We start from the raw sequence: 15,720 nt of genomic DNA on the forward strand, positions 1-15,720 counted from the left end.
AGTTCCCATAACATCGGTAGCTGCTTAACACAAGCTTTAATTCTGATTTGGCTCTTCTCCTTTGGGACGTTTGAGCCCCTGCATTCCTTTTCCGGTCTCAGCACTGCCATGGGTCACTGAAAGGCTCAAGCGCCCCCACCCTGGCTGCCCGAGCTGGGGGAGCAACGGGCATGTCCGTCCTGCACGTGGGGCGGGCTCCTGTGTCTGTCTCCCCAGAGGTGAAGGGGGTCTGGCAGGGACTCTGGCTCTTCCACAGGGTGAGATGGGCCCCAGTGGTGGGTGTGAGTGTCAGGAAACTCCCTGAGGGCAGAGCAGAAGCTGTGCTGCTTCCTGGGCTCCCTGTGCGGGGCCTGGCACACAGTAGGTGCTCACCGAGCGCTTGTTGAGGTTTCCTGGAGAGTGAGGAGTTGCTGGGCAGCAGGCCCCGGGCCCACTGCCTATACCTGCTCGGGGCTCAGAAGGATGTGAGGAAAGGCTGGTGACCAGAGCAGGCCCCTGGGGACCAGATCTGCGAAAAGCCCAAGGCCCAGTGTAGCCCCAACCCAGACCTACTACTTTTGTCCAGAAGGTGTACTTCAATAACGGCACCCTTGGCTGGTAGACCTCCCTCACTTGCCCCTCAATTCCCTGTGGGAGGAGATTCCCAGAAATATAGAGCAAAGGTAAGAGTTCAGGTGCTCAGAGGCGGGCATCCAACCCCAGCTCTTGGGGTCCCTGGCTGGGCTTGTCCAGGGCTGGAGCCCAAATGCCCACGAGGTGGCAGCAGAGAGAGCCCATCACGGGTAGAGTCCTAGAGAGAGCACCTGGAAATGGCCCAGGGTAACGGGATCCTAACCTGGCCCGGGCTGAAAGGAATCCTCTCTCCCACCAGGGCTTTGAAAAACCACCTGTCCCAGATTCCTTGCCCCTGACCTACTGGACTCCCTGGGAGGGGATGTGCCCACCAGTTGAGAACCATTCAGATTTTGAAAACACAGAAAAGAGGATAGGAAGGTGTGATGGCTGGTTCGTGTTCTCTCTTTCTCTCTCGTCTTTCCAGGTTGATATCCTCACCCATAGAGACCCCGGTGGACCTGTCCCTGTGGCTGTGGTTGATGAAGAGTGGGGGCAGGGAGGCTAGGCATCTTCAGCCCGAGGTTGCTCGAGCTCAGGGAAGGGGAACCCTGCTGGATGTGACAGTTACCATCCCTCCTCCATCAGGGTCTGGACCACCTGCCAGGGCACCCCTGAGCCAGCAGAGGCAGAAGGACTGCTGGGCTAGGTAGCTCAAAGTCAGACAGACCTGGGTTTGAGTCTTGGCTCTGGGAGCTTGGGCAAATCCCTCAACCTCTAAGTCTCTGTCCTCCATAGCACGATGGTAGCAATGAATCCATCTGCCACGTGAAATTGTTATGAGGATAAGATAAAATTCACGAGAAAACCCAGCACAGCGCCTGGCACGTTCCAGACATTTAATAAATGGGGTCGCCATGAGCTGTTAAGTTCATGTCCATCATGGGGCTGGCTGGGTGGCTGTGGGGTTGGGGACAAGCCTCCCGAAATGAGACCAAATGGCGCACAAGTATGGGGGACCAAAAGGGAGTGCTCATCCCTGATTTTCCTCAGCTTCCCCGGGACATGTGTTGTGGATGCCCCGAGACTTTGGCCATGGTCTCTCCTTCCCACCCTGAGTCACAGCCTGCTCACAGCATGCACGGGGTCTGTGCACACCTGGCACTCCCATGCCAGCAAATCCCGGGGTGAGCTTCAAAGCCCCTGCTGGGCAGCCCTGGGCCAGCTGGCTGGTAGCTGTGGTGACAGAGCGGTGAAGGTGCTGAGGGCAGATCTGAAGCTTGTGCAACTCGAGGGAGGGACCTGTGCCTCGCCAGGGGAGGGGGGGCTCTCCTGAGGTGTCACCAGAGTCCTGGGCTCTCAGGGCAAGTGTGGCTACCAGCTGAACCGGCCCTGGGATGCTGCGCTCCCCTGGACAAAGTCTGAAGCCCACTGTCCCTGAGGACGGCGGGAGGGCTGTCCCCTGACCTCTGACTACCTTTCACCGCGCGAAGAGCTCCAGGTGCTTCGCTCCAAGAGCCGGCGCAGAGGAAACGTGAATCCATCAGCCCCACGGGCAGGCCCACAGAGCTCGTGTGGGAAGGCGGACACCCCTTGGCAGGGCAGACCGGGAGTTCCGCTCCCACCACCACGTACCGTGGTCACATCAGAGTCTGGAGGCGTCATCTCCACCAGGTTGATGTAGTAGGGAGCGTCCTTCCAGGTGGGGTGGTTGTCGTTGATGTCCAGGAGGGTGATGTTGACCTGTGAAGCCACAAGGGGCGCTGTGGGGTGCACCTAGCTGGGCTGCACCCGGACAGTACCCACGGAGGGGACACATTCAGATGCCTGTGGAGCATCTTGGCATTAACTCCACCAGGTCAGGGCCTGGGCTTTCAAGGACAGGGGCGAGCAGGACCTTCAGAGGGGTTAGGTGCTGTCCCATCAGGAGGCAGAGGACAGAGGAGATAACCCCTAAAATCCTTCCTGTGACCTGGAACTTGTCCCACCCACCCCTGGTCTGGACTAAAGGTGACTGACAGGGTAGGGGAGGTTTAGGATGAGGGTCTATTAGGATCCCTTGAGCTTCCAAGTCAGTCTCAGCTATAAGCCAAGCAATTTCCCTGCTCACCTGTCACCAGGTAAATTATTTATGGAGCTCGGAATCCTATTAGTGGGGGCCTCCCGTGACAGCATAAGGCACTGAAGACTTTTCTGCCAAGTCCCTGGCCAACCAAACCAACCCCAGCCTCCCTGGCTGGGCAAGGCTGGGGGCACTGGCTGGGGCAGCTGCTGTGGGTGGGGTGAGGGGTGTGGGGAGAGGTCAGGGGAGGGTCCTGAGGGGGAGCCAAAGGAAGCACATAAAGATCATGGAGGGCAGGTGACTGGAGGACCTGGCAGCAGCCTTCCTGCTTCCTTCCCCACAGGGACTTGCTGCTTCCCGCTCCCCCATTCTTTTCTGCAGCCAGAGCTCAGTCAGGACCCTCAACCATCCTTCCTCTAGCTTCCTGCCCACCTTGGTGGGGCAACAAGGCCTTGGTTGGGGCTCTGGCCCCTCATGGGTCCTACTTGCTTTGCTCATGGGCGGGAACCAGGCATCATGTCTCAGGGTCAGGGGTGGGGTGGTGCAAGCCCCAGGGACCCTCCAGGGGCCCTGCTTCTGGCTCTGAGCCACTCAGAGAAATGCCTGCTCCTCTAGGAGCCCATAGGAGGGGCCTCTGGGTCTCCTACCTTCTCCTACCTGGCCAGCTGCTCTTTTAGGGGCAGAGGAGAAAATATTTGCTCCTCCCAGTGCCTCCTTGTCCCAGGTGGATTCGCCTTTCTTCCCATAGACGTGGTGGCCCCAGGGCTGACCTTGGCTGACAGCAAGTTGGTGATTGACATCTAGTTGGTAGCCACCCTCACTCCACTCCCACGGTGCCTCACGCTACCTCAGGACAAAGTGCCTAGGGGCCTAGAGGTGCAGCCTGAAGGAGAGCCCGGGGCAGTGGCCTGGATGGCAAACGAGGAGCTGGGGGGTGCGGGAGGGTGGGCACTCACAGTGGCGATGCCAGTTTTCTGGTTGTGGCCCACGCCCCCATCCACTGCTCGTACGATGAGGATGTATTCAGACTTGATCTCACGGTCCAGCAGGGAGGTGGTGGTGATTTCACCTGCAGGAGAGAGGGGTGCGGGAGAGAGGGTTTGGGTGGGCCAGGGAGAGATTGGGGAGGGAGGGAAGAGCAAGGAAAGGAGGAGGGAGAGAGGGGAAAACAGAGTGAGGGAGAGTATGAGAGAGAGGTGCTGGGATGATCGAATGAGCTGGCAGTGTGCGTGCATGTGTGCATATACTCTGGGGGTGGCGAGATGGTGCTCACGGAGGGAGCGGAGAGCACTCACACCTTGGGAACTGGAACCCCAAAGCTGGGCAACATAACTTCATGATGAGGAGGTATTTTCAAATGTGGGACAATCAAGGCCAACTATGGAGGTGGTGGCTGGGAAACAGGGCAGAAGGGCCACCTGGCTTTGAGCTCAGACACCAGGGACCTCTCATGAGACTTCCAACACACCGAGAGTTTCACACAGGTCCCCACCGTCCCTCATCACTGGACGGTTCAACCTAAAGTGCACTGAGAATTCACAGCTATCAAATCATTTCCTTAATTATCTGTAGTTACATTGCCTTGAAATTTATTTAGCATATAAGCTAATTATTCCATTGAAGATAAACATTAACAATAGACCACAACTTTTGTCAGCTGTTGTTGCCTTTTCTTTACATGTTGGTCTAAGAAAAATATGGCAGTCATCTTGGTAGTAGTGTGCTGGCAACGATTTGACACCCAGCTCACCAAAAGAAAAAGAGGCTTCTGCCCATTCCCAAGGTGTAAACATTCCCCCCAGGGCCCCTTTGTAAATGACCAACTTGATGGCGTTGAACAAGGAGTTGGGGAGAGGTGCATACAATGGGCTATCAGGGCAGGAGTGAGCCAGTACCAGCCAGCTTCAGCACACGATGGTAGCCGGGCCACTTGCCATCTCGCACGGGCCGTGGGAAAGAGCTTACGCTCTGAGGACAGTGGGGCCCAGATTTGAATCTGATTATGGCCCTTCCCAGATGCTTGGCCTTGGGAAAGTTACTTAACTTCTCTGCGCTCGTTTTGTTTTATCATGAAACAAGGGCGCTGGGCCAGATGGTCCCTGGGACCCCTTCCGCTGTCATACTTCCCTCCCTTCCATGCTGGCCTGCCCCCTGGCCTGTGCAGGGCTGAGAAGGGAGCTGGGGGCGAGGGACAGGGCAGCGAAGGTGCTGAGGCCTGGAATGAAAGACTGGCCAAGGTCTGCCCGCCTAGACATGATCCTTGGTGGGGTGGTGTCCATTAATTGGCAGGGCGAGGAAGAAATTAATCTCTAAAAAGTTTTAAACATGAACTTGTCGCCATGATAGATGGCTCTTCCTGTCTGGGAAATTAGATCCAATTAAGGCCACCTTTGTGGAGCAGGCTTGGCTAATTTGACCGAAGAGGCAAGAGGAAAACGTTTACACCTTCAGAGAGAAAGGAGCCGTGTTAAGGCGGCAAGAAAATGTCCGTGTCATTACTAAAAGCGCGGGGGTGGAGCTGGGGTCCCTGACGGCGGAGGCAGGGCGGGGCGCTGAAAGGTCAATGAGTCCGATGGGTATCTGGGTGGCAGCATGAAGCTCTAACGTGGCTTTCTATAAAGTAGCAGTTAAAGTCTGGGCTCCGGGGTCAGAAGTTCAGGCTTCTGCAGGTCCTCAGGCAAGTTACTTAGCCTCTCCTGTGCCTCGGTTTCCTCACCTGGAAAATGGGGGAGAATGCTAGCGCCTGCCTCGCAGAGTGGCGAAGAAAGTGAAACGGGATGATGCGAGTCAGAGCACTTACAACAGTGCTGAGCACCTGTTCATGTTAATTAACGAGATTATTCTGAGCCCCCCTGGAAATGTGGGCTCGCCGAGGGCGGAAGCTTCTGAGAGCCGGGAGGAAGGCCTCTGTGCTGTCAGAGGTGGAGAGAGAGGCGCAGGATGGCCTCGAATGTGCTCAGTCTCTGTACACATTTCACCAGCCCTCTGCTCCCCAAGCTCCCAGGAAAAGGGGACCAAAGAGATTGAAGGCAGACTTCAATCAGGAAGGCGTGGTGACGGGAAGACTAAATGCCCACCAGTCCCTGATCACCTCCTGCAGGGATGGCCCATGTTCAAAGAATCTCGCTCCCTTCCCAGGCTAGAACGACTGCTGCAAAGTGGCCGTCAGGCCAGGGACTGCGTTTCCTAGCTTCCCTTGCATCTAGGCAGGCCACTCCCTGGTTCCGGCCAGCAGGATGTGGGCACAAGTGATGTATGTCACCGCTAGGCTTGGCCCGTAAACATCTCCTTACACAATACTCCACGCTCTTTCCCCTTCTGCAGTGACTTCGGAGCCACAACATGGAAGGGGCCTGGGTCCCAGCATCATTGTGTGGAAGGCTTTCCACTGAACACTGGACTGCTGTGGAGATAGCATTTCTATTGTGTTGAGCCACTGAGATTTCACGGTTTGCCTGTTTAGCATCTCCAGTTCCCTTACCCAATACAGAAATGGGCACTGAGAAGTGGAATGCCCGGTGTGCCCACTAAGCTGACTTAGAACCCCATGAGGACAGGGCCATGTTTCATTCCATTCTGCACCCCTGCACCTAGCACAACACTGCAGATAGCCATTGAGATCTGAGTAAATATATGAATGAATGTCCAGCGGCCTCATATTCCTTCCCTGCTTCTGGATGAAAAGCCTGGGGTCTCTTATTGCTTTTTCCTGCACCCCTTCCCTTCCAGCTTCGAGGAGCAGAGAAATGAAGAAGAAAGGAGAGTTACATGGGCTGAGCAGAGCCAGGGGATGTGGGCCCCCGGGTGAAAAGAACAGAAGAATAATGATAATCACCTAATTCTGTTAGCACTCAATGTGGGGGACTACGTTAAGTGTCCCCCATAACGACTCACCGAGTTCACACAACAGCCCTCATATGATCATCCTCATTTTTAGGTGGGGAAACCGAGGCACGCCCACTGTTAGGAAAAGGAGCCAGGACTGAAAAATGGGGTCGGCAGCTGAGGGAGGGGAACACTGAGGCTTGAGGAATGGCGTCCCTGAAATGGAACACACTTTAAACACGACAGGGTTCTTCACCCCGGAAGACATTCTTCAGTGGATAAATTCAGGTTGTGATTTTTTTTTTTTTTGTAAGACCCATCATCTCACTCAAATGACCATTTCAGGGATGGAACCAGGTGCTCAAAGCTGGCTTCCTGTGAAACACGGGCTTCCTGTGAAAGGGAGGAGGCCCTGACCCACAGGCAGGTCCCGGCCGGGCAGGAGTCAGCTGAGGTGCAGAACATGAGCGCGCGGGGGGGGGGCTCACCTGAGCGGGCGCCGATCCGGAACTGGGAGGAGCCCTCCAGGGAGTAGATGATGGACTCCTGGCCGTACTCCCGGGAGCGGTCCAGGTCCGTGGCATTCAGGATCAGCACCGTGGCTCCTTCCAGGAGACAAGGGGGGGGGGGGGGGGGCATCTGCTGCTCACCATGGCCTTTCCCCAACCCCTCCCTGGCTGGTCACCATATTGATATACTCAGATTGACCAACTTTGACATTGAGTCAAAAAGAAATGAAGCCCCATATTAAATTATTCTACCTTTATTATATTCAATTTCGGTCTTGTTTCATCTTGTTCACAAGGGGAATTTATTCGAGTTTTTATTTTCTATTTAATGTCCAGTTAAGGCCCTCACCTTCATTTCTTTCTTGGTGGAATCCTGGGCAGGGTATTGGCCTCTCCAGATGCCCTGGCCAGACCCTGCGAGCAGCCTGTCCTGCAGCCGAGCCGGCCAGGGCTTTCTGCGCCCCCTGCCACCCAGCTCTGGCAGCGGGGCGAGCAGGTTCAGTGTGTGGATCTCTAGGCTGGAATCCGGTGGGACCTCTGCCAAGGACCTTAACTCGTCCGAGCCTCAGCTTCCCCCTCTGTAATACGGGTCTAACCATGAAGCCATTTGTGGGGCTGTTAGTGAGGATCCCACGGATAAAGATTGCAGGCGCAGGCCTGGCCAGGTAGAGCTCACTGCCCTGCAGCTGTGGTTTCTACTGTGCATCAACAGTCCCTGGGGGCGTAAGGGCCAGGCAGCGTGCTGTGGGACAGGGAGGGCCTTCTGGCCCCTTCTAGGTAGCTGTGGGGCCTCGGATTTGACTCTCAGTCCTGCCCTAAGCAGGAGACGGATACGTGGGCCCTGACACACGACTTGAACCAAGCGTATTCAACTCAGGAGGATTAAGTGCCACGATGGAGGCTTCTCCTCGGCAGAGTCTGGGGATGGTGGAAATGCAGGGGCCGCTGCAGCAGTGACTTTCTCCAGGGGAAGCCTGAGACTGGGATGGGGGAGGGGGGCTGGGTACAGTCTGGTGCCACCCAGCAAATCACCACACACCAGGGAGGTACCAGGAGGCTCTCTGTGGAAGGCTCCGTGGTGCCAAGGAAAGTCATCCCTAACTCCAGGTGTCCCTGACTCCTCCAGCTGACCCTGACTCCCCCAGCTGCCCCCGACTCCCCCAGCTGCCCCTGACTCCCCCAGCTGACCCTGACTCCCCCAGCTGCCCCCGACTCCCCCCAGCTGCCCCTGACTCCCCCAGCTGACCCTGACTCCCCCAGCTGACCCTGACTCCCCCAGCTGCCCCTGACTCCTCCAGCTGATCCTGACCCCCCCAGCTGCCCCTGACTCCCCCAGCTTCCCCTGACTCCCCCAGCTTCCCCTGACTCCCCCAGCTTCCCCTGACTCCCCCAGCTGCCCCTGACTCCCCCAGCTGACCCTGACTCCCCCAGCTGACCCTGACTCCCCCAGCTGATCCTAACTCCCCAGGCTGCCCCCGACTCCCCCCAGCTGTCCCCGACTCCCCCCAGCTGCCCCTGACTCCCCCAGCTGACCCTGACTCCTCCAGCTGATCCTGACCCCCCCAGCTGCCCCTGACTCCCCCAGCTGCCCCTGACTCCCCCCAGCTGACCCTGACTCCCCCAGCTGACCCTGACTCCCCCAGCTGACCCCGGCTCCCCCAGATGCCCCTGACTCCCCCAGCTGCCCCTGACTCCCCCAGCTGACCCCGACTCCCCCAACTGACCCCAACTCCCCCAGCTGACCCCGACTCCCCCCGCTGACCCCGACTCCACCACTGACCCCGACTCCCCCAGCTGACCCCGACTCCCCCAGCTGACCCTGACTCCCCCAGCTGCCCCTGACTCCCCCAGCTGACCCTGACTCCCCCAGCTGCCCCTGACTCCCCCAACTGACCCTGACTCCCCCAGCTGACCCCGGCTCCCCCAGATGCCCCTGACTCCCCCAGCTGCCCCTGACTCCTCCAGGTGTCCCCCAACTCTACCTTACCCTGACCCCTTAGCTTCTCTGACTCCTCTAGCTGCTTCAGCAATTCCTGATACATGCCCTGTAGAATGTCCTCTCTGGATGCAAGCGTAGCTGCCAGCCTACCCTGAGGTCCGAACAGGTTGCCTGGATCCTGAATGTGGAGCTTGTGGCCCTGGGTCTGAAAGCTGAGCCCTGGAGCCTGAGCCACGACCGAGGGATGAGCCTCCTACTCTTGTCCTCACATTGGAACACACGCCACCCTCCAAGGCCACCTTTTGGCCATCATGGCCCCTGGGACCTGGCTCACAGCATCTTAATCTCAGAACTCTCTGCACCCTCTTGTTTAACCAAGGTCGCTGGATTAGTCATCAATCATTACTGTCTTCCCTGCTAGACTGTAGCTGTAGGAGAGCAGAGACCAAGTGCCTAGTGGAGCGGCTGCACATAGTAGGTGCTCTGTAAGCAACCGTTGGCTGGCAGATAACTGAGCATCTCCAAAGGCTCCCCTCACTGGTCATGAGAAACAGACAGGGAGGGCCATGGTGGACAAGCCAGGTCAGCCCCCCGCAGTGCCATGCGTGATCTCTGCCTGCACGCCCACCTGCCTGGGCCCGTACCTGCCATGATGCTCTCCACCACAGAGACGAAGTACGCAGGCTTGCTGAAGGTGGGAGGGTTGTCATTTTCATCCTGCAAAGCAGACAGACAGGTTGCAGGAGCCAGGGCGGCAGTGGGGGCTGGTCAGCTATCCCGTGCTGGCATCAAACGGGGGCTGGGCATGGCTGGCACGGAGGTACTCTGGCCCCCATGTATAACTGGAGCCAGGCAGGTGTCATGTGGGGCCAGGCGCCCCTCTGGCTAAGCTATAGTTCAAGGAGGTGGGACAGGCCTTGGGGAAGCATGTGGGGGTCAGGAAGGGACGGTGAGGACCGGGGAGATGGAGAAAGAAGGCAGCAGTTGGTACTGCCTACCACTCCCAGCCCCTGCTCTCCCGTCGGTCTTCCTGAGGAAGCTGAGCTCCGAGCTTACTCCAGTTCTCCCACTTTCAGCTCATCGGCCCCACGACGGGGATGCCTCCTCAGACTTTCTTCCTCAGCTCTGCCAAGGTGATGGTGGAAGGTTCTAGAAACCCGCCCGGAAATGAAGGGAGAAAGGAGCAGCCCAACCAGGAAGACACTGAGGCATGCAGGCAGGGCTCAGGTGGGTTCCCGGCCTGAATTCCAGACCCCACTGCACCTTCACAGGAGCACGGCTCCTCCACCCGCTGGCGCGTCCTGGCCCAGAACCACCACCTTCAGATCTGAAGCACCCCCTCCTCTGGCCCAGCCTCCCCCAGTGACAGGTGGGAGGGCCCGTGGCCAGGGGCTGAGGCAGCAGGCGGGGCCCGGTGCAGCCTGGCTCCTGCTGGTCCACACGCCACCTCCCTCCACCATCAGGGAGACGTTCCTAGCCTTTAAGACTCTCACCCTCACCCACTGCCTTTTGCCATCACTCAACAAGAACTGGCCCCCGTCTCCATCTTGGAGGAAGCCTTGCTGCCCCCCACCCCGACGCGGAGCCTTCTCCGCTTTCCCCACGAGCCACGATGCAGGCTCAGGGGTCTCATTTACCCCAGAACTGGGAGCTCCGAAGAGGAAGACCCCTCAGTAAACCCCCTTGGCCGGAGTCACTTCCGGCTGATCAAACGTGATAGGGGGCTGTCCGCCCCTCGGGACGTCAGAGAATCCCATCCTACCGGGACTGTGGGTGCCGGGTAGGGACACACTTCTTTCCCAGTGCGGCCCTGGCTCTGGGCTGCACACTGGCTGATGCTCCTCTGCCCCCTCCCCCGTCTCAGCGAACTGGCTGAGGGAGGCCTCGCCACACGTCCAGTGCCTCAGCAGCGTGGCCGGGTGTCCCCTGGCGCGGCACGGGTGCCCCATGTGTGTGTCTATTTAAGCCTTCTGCTTGGCTGCACGAAACAGCGCCGAGAATGTCAGTGACAGAGCATGAGGCAGAAACTTATTAGCGGTGATATTTCCCCGGATCCTGGTGCTGCATTCGCTATTAGTTCTAATTCAGCGGCTCCCTCTACAAAAGCTTATTGTCCCCTAATGGGAAATCTACAAACCGAGTTTGACTTCTTTATTAAAAACCAACAAGCAGTGGATGAAGAGGAGTCACCTGGCCCCTCTCACCATCCCCTCCTCCTTCCAGAACCCTGTCGCTGGGATCTGCCTCTCCCCACCCCCACCCTGTGCAGTCAGTGCTGCCGTCAACTGCCTGGTGGAGGGAGAAGGCGGCTCAGACGAGTGACAGCTACTTAAAAACCACCCACGTGCAAAATTAACCCAAAGGCGGTGACCTTTTCAAGCATGGTCCTTAGACACAAGTGACTACACATCCCAAAGTCCTGCTTGAGAGACGAGGTTCACGCACAGCCAGGGTGGCCCCTGTCTCTGTTGCCAGACCCTCCTCCTGCCGGGGGTTGCGGGGGAGGTAGGGGAGCCAGGGAAGCCCTGGAAGGACAGTGCGGAGCCCCTTCTGACCCTCAGGACAGCTTTGGGGGAACATAGCCAATAACATGTAACACTATGTCTGGCGTCAGGTGGGTACTAGACTCGGGGTAATCCCTTTGTAAGTTGCATATCAGAAGTTGTGCAACTTCTAATCACTATGTTGCATACCTAAAACGTATATAATATTGTATGTCAACTCTAATTGAAAAAAAAGTTTTTTAAAAAGAGTACCAGGACGTAGTTCTGATCGGCAGGGAATCATTCTAGTTCGCTGGGATAGCCTTGGCATTTCAGGTGGGAGGGTGCAGGTTCAAGCGGGCAGGTGTTTAGGCTCCTGCGGATCTCTTCCCATCCTCCCTGCCACTCCTGCAGCCTGACTCTCTGCCCTTCCCTCTGCTGCACCTGGTTCTGCACTGCCTCACCCTCCCATGCCACCCCTAAATCCTGCTCCATGCGCCCACTCTCGGCTTTTCCATCACTGCCAGCCCCATCCTATTTCGTAAGCAAGTAGGGTCCCCTGCCCAGACGAGGACCTTGGCACTCGGCAGCTGGCCCTGGAGCCTCAGCCTCAGGTTGCGAGGACGAAGCTAGGGGCAGGGCAGCACCAGGGGCTGTTGGCAAAGCCAGCCGGGACAGGGAGGCCAGCCAGCAAGCCAGCTCTGGGCGAGATGTTGTCCTGAGCATATGTCAAATCACAGCGTATCTCGTAACCTGACAATCTGATCTCATTCTCCTGGAATCGGTAACATGCTAACTCTTCCATCAACATGTTCGCCCTCTCCTGCAGGCAGCCGCCTCTATGAGGTGGGGGCAGGCTTGTGCGTGTGCAGTGTTGGAGGGTCTGGGCGGTGGGGGGGGGGGCTTTCGTCACCACCATCTCATCCCCCGGAGGCGGGGGGAGCTGCACAGGGCCAATGAGCCAGTGTGGAGACAGATTCAGTGACTGATCATTTCAGACACTAAACCCACTAAGGTGTGCGTGATATTCATGTCCGACAAGCTGTGGTTTGGTTTCAGGCCCCTTTAGATCTTCAGAGGAGCAGAAAAAGGAAGTGAAAAGAAAGGGGGAGAGAGACAGGAGAGGAGATGGCCTTCAGGAATTCCCTTGAACTTCACAGAATGTAGCTCTAGACGAGGGAACCCCATGACGTGTCCTCCAGCTCCCGTTGCCCTGACAGGGTGTCCTGAGGCCCCAGACCTCCCTGGCCAGGCTGGCAGGTTTGCTAGGACAGCCTTCGGGATGGTCTGCCAGGTAAGCCCCTGAGCTGTGGGGACAGTCAAGGACTTGGGGACACAGGGTTCAGGAGGGGCCCCTGGCACCCTGGGAAGCACTCACCACCCCTTACCCTGGAGGGCAAGGCCAGCACCCCTGGGTACTTACAAACACCTCGATGGTGACAGGGACGGTGCTGTTCAGAGGGGGGTTGCCAGCATCCTTGGCCATGACCGTCAGATAAATCAGTCCGTTGGGTATCTGCTCGTAATCCAGGGGGCGGCTCACACTGATCACTGAAATGACAGGGACAGGGCCCCAGGGCCCCTGTAAGCAGATACCCATCCAGCCAGGGCTTCCTTTGGGCAGGAGGGGACAGCTGGCATGACCAGGCCAGCTCTGCCTCATTTTCCTCTCCTGCCTCTGAGCTCCTGGAGCCTCATGGTGTTGACTTAGGTTTACTGACTGCCTGGTATGCGAGGCCACCAGGTGTAGCGACTCTGGTGGTAATGTAAGCCCCACTTTACAGATGAAGGAACCAAGCTCAGAGAGGTTTAGTAACTTGCCCAAAGACACACAGCTAGGAACTCAATAGAGCCAGAATTCGAGCCCAGGTTTGTCTGAATCCAGAGCCCAGGCTCTCTCCCAGAAAGTGTTATTCCTCCTTGTCTTTCTGTCTGTCTCACCCACTCACCTGGCACTTATCTGGAGGGCAGGGTCATGCGCAGGCTCTAGTCCTGTCCCTGTCACTGCTCCTGATGCCCTCCAGTTAACGGGCTTTCCCCTTTACTGCCCAGTGTCGGGGCTGCCAGGGGTGGAGCAGATAGTGGGGTACAGGTGGCAGCTCCCTGTCGTTTCCTCTCACTGCCTTTCTCCCCTTTTCTCTCCTCTCCCTCCCTCCTCTCATTACCTACAGGCTCTTCATGCCGCTCCAGAAGCCTCTCTGAGCACTATGTAGACACCTTGGGGGTTACTCAGTGTCTGTAGACCCCTTGGGGGATACTCGGTGTCTGTAGACCCCTGGGGGGGTGCTTGGTGTCTGTAGACCCCTGGGGGGGTGCTTGGTGTATGGCATTGCAGAACTTACCCTCACAGACTCTGCTCGAAGGTGGGTGAAGACCCCTAACACCAGAGGTGGACAGAGGTGGAGAGGCAGGATCGGGGGAGGGGGCGCTAAGACCTCAAACATCCCCACCCTGCACAGCCTGAACTCTCACCACAAGTGCCCTTTTGTGTGAACCCACTGATTCTCGGTTTTGGATGGGAAGGCAGATCGGCTTGGGAGAGGGGGCATGGGTAATCTGCAAAGGCACGGCAACAATATTAAATTGCCACTTTCTATTTGGAAAACAGAAATCAAATTATTGCTTTAGTAATATAAAACCTAAGGGAGGTCCTTCCAGCTGAGGGGAGGGGAGGTGAGAGGGTGGGCAGAGAGGCATGACACTGTCATGTTTCTTAAAGGGGCACAGACTTGACAGAGAACGTCAGGCGGCAGCATCTGAGCCAGGGCTGTGATTTCTGCGACTGCATTTCTCCGACACCGCTGTGGGGTGCTGGGAGCGAGCACTGGACTCAGAGTCATCCGCTGCACGTCCCTTCTGCCTTGGGGCAGCGAGCACATCTCACGCATTAGGGACGCTTTTCAGAGAGGAGGTGTCCGAATGAGCCCTTAGAGCCAGCCAGCGGGTAAAGGGAGGCGGCAATGGGAGCAGAGCAGACCCAGCAAAGACAAGGCAGTGGCCACTCTCAAAGGAGGATTCAAGGAGAGGGTTCTGAGATGCCGGATTCCGGTGGTGGGTGGGGAAGTGCCAGAAGACAAGGCTGGAGAGGCAACCGAGAGCTAGGTCACAAGGGCCTCCCCCAATAGCTTTGCTGTGTGACCTCGGGCAAGTGGCTCCCTGTCTCTGTATCCCAATTGCTTCATCTGAAAATAAAGAGGTGGCCTCAGGGGATTGTGAAGCTTGAAGCTGCTGCTGCTGCTATGCCTTTCACAGGCTCTAGGGCTCAGGACTCACGGGGCGGGCAGGCAGGGCAGGGTCCAAAGTGTGGAACTGTGCCTGGGCCACGCAGGGAAAGGCCTCGTCCTCAGAGGAGGTAGGGGGCAGTCGCAGGAAGCCCACAGGATGGGGACGCTGGACTAACAAGTCTCCACCCCACAGGTCTACCCGGACAGCCTTGCGAAGAAATAGGGACCTCTCAGGTTGTGGGAACATCAGCCGCCTGGCTGGCCATGGGCCTAAGACCCAGAGAAAAATCTGGCCCCTCTGAGACAGAGATCTTGACCCACGGAAGGGTGGCCGCATGCCACGTGCTGCTCCAGCCAACGGGAGTTACGGGGAAGCTCCCCGAATGGTCCGGCGCGTCTGAGAGTCAGAGAGCCCCCTTCTGAGACAGGTGTGAGTGTGCAATCCGGTTCCCACCGGCCAACCCTCCTCCCGGCTGGACCCCAGTCCTGCCCCCCTGTACCTGCATAGCCTTCATACACGCTGATGTCGAAGTAGCTGCCGAAGGCCGAGGCGTTGACGATGCTGTAGGTAATCTGGTTGTTGGGAGGGGAGTCTTCGTCTGTTGCCTGGAAGGAAGAGGATGGACAGAGCCCTGTGAGCCAGGGGAGGGTCGGTGGGAGGGGAGGGCGGGTTCCTCTCAGCGCCCCCTTTCAGACCCTCCTGGCCTTGCAGCTGGAGGCTGCTGTCTGGCTCCCAGCAGACACGCCTCACGTTGAGTGAGGAGCTATCCTGGGGATCTGGAGGGCAGGCTGGAGGCCTCGGGAGAAGTGGGCAAGGCCAGGCCTCACCCAGGGGACGGAGAGGGTCTCCAGCACACCTGGCAGGACCACCTCCGGCCCCTGCAGTCCCAGCTTGCACGGAGGCCGTCCCTGACCTCGACACTGGGTCAGGGCCCTGTGCTGTGCACCCCATCAGGTCCCCCGACTTCCTGTATAATTTCTGCCTGCCTTGCTCAGACTGTTAGCTCCTTGCGAGCAGGAACCTGTGTATCTTGATTGCAGCTGCATACCTAGAGTCCAGCATGGTGTTTGCACACAGTAGGTATCTAATAAGTGCATGTTGCATGAATGCAAGGAGGGAAGAAGG

The 15,720-nt window shown here is 57.7% G+C and overlaps 1 protein-coding gene across 3 annotated transcripts in view; it reads right to left on the reverse strand.

Annotated features, from left to right (window-relative positions):
* The window catches only part of CDH23 (cadherin related 23), a 363,598-nt gene that overhangs the window by 106,218 nt on the left and 241,660 nt on the right, over positions 1–15,720 (reverse strand). For all 3 annotated transcript variants that reach the window (XM_028151376.2, XM_054728837.1, XM_054728836.1), the window contains 6 exons: positions 15,095–15,200; positions 12,794–12,921; positions 9,532–9,604; positions 6,928–7,044; positions 3,571–3,683; positions 2,188–2,295 (listed from right to left, as the gene is read on the reverse strand). In XM_028151376.2, the coding sequence (XP_028007177.2) occupies positions 2,188–2,295; positions 3,571–3,683; positions 6,928–7,044; positions 9,532–9,604; positions 12,794–12,921; positions 15,095–15,200 (645 nt within the window). The remainder of the gene's footprint in view (positions 1–2,187; positions 2,296–3,570; positions 3,684–6,927; positions 7,045–9,531; positions 9,605–12,793; positions 12,922–15,094; positions 15,201–15,720) is intronic.

Source organism: Eptesicus fuscus, chromosome 17 (assembly GCF_027574615.1).
Source record: "Eptesicus fuscus isolate TK198812 chromosome 17, DD_ASM_mEF_20220401, whole genome shotgun sequence".
Classification (NCBI taxonomy): Eukaryota; Metazoa; Chordata; class Mammalia; order Chiroptera; family Vespertilionidae; genus Eptesicus; species Eptesicus fuscus.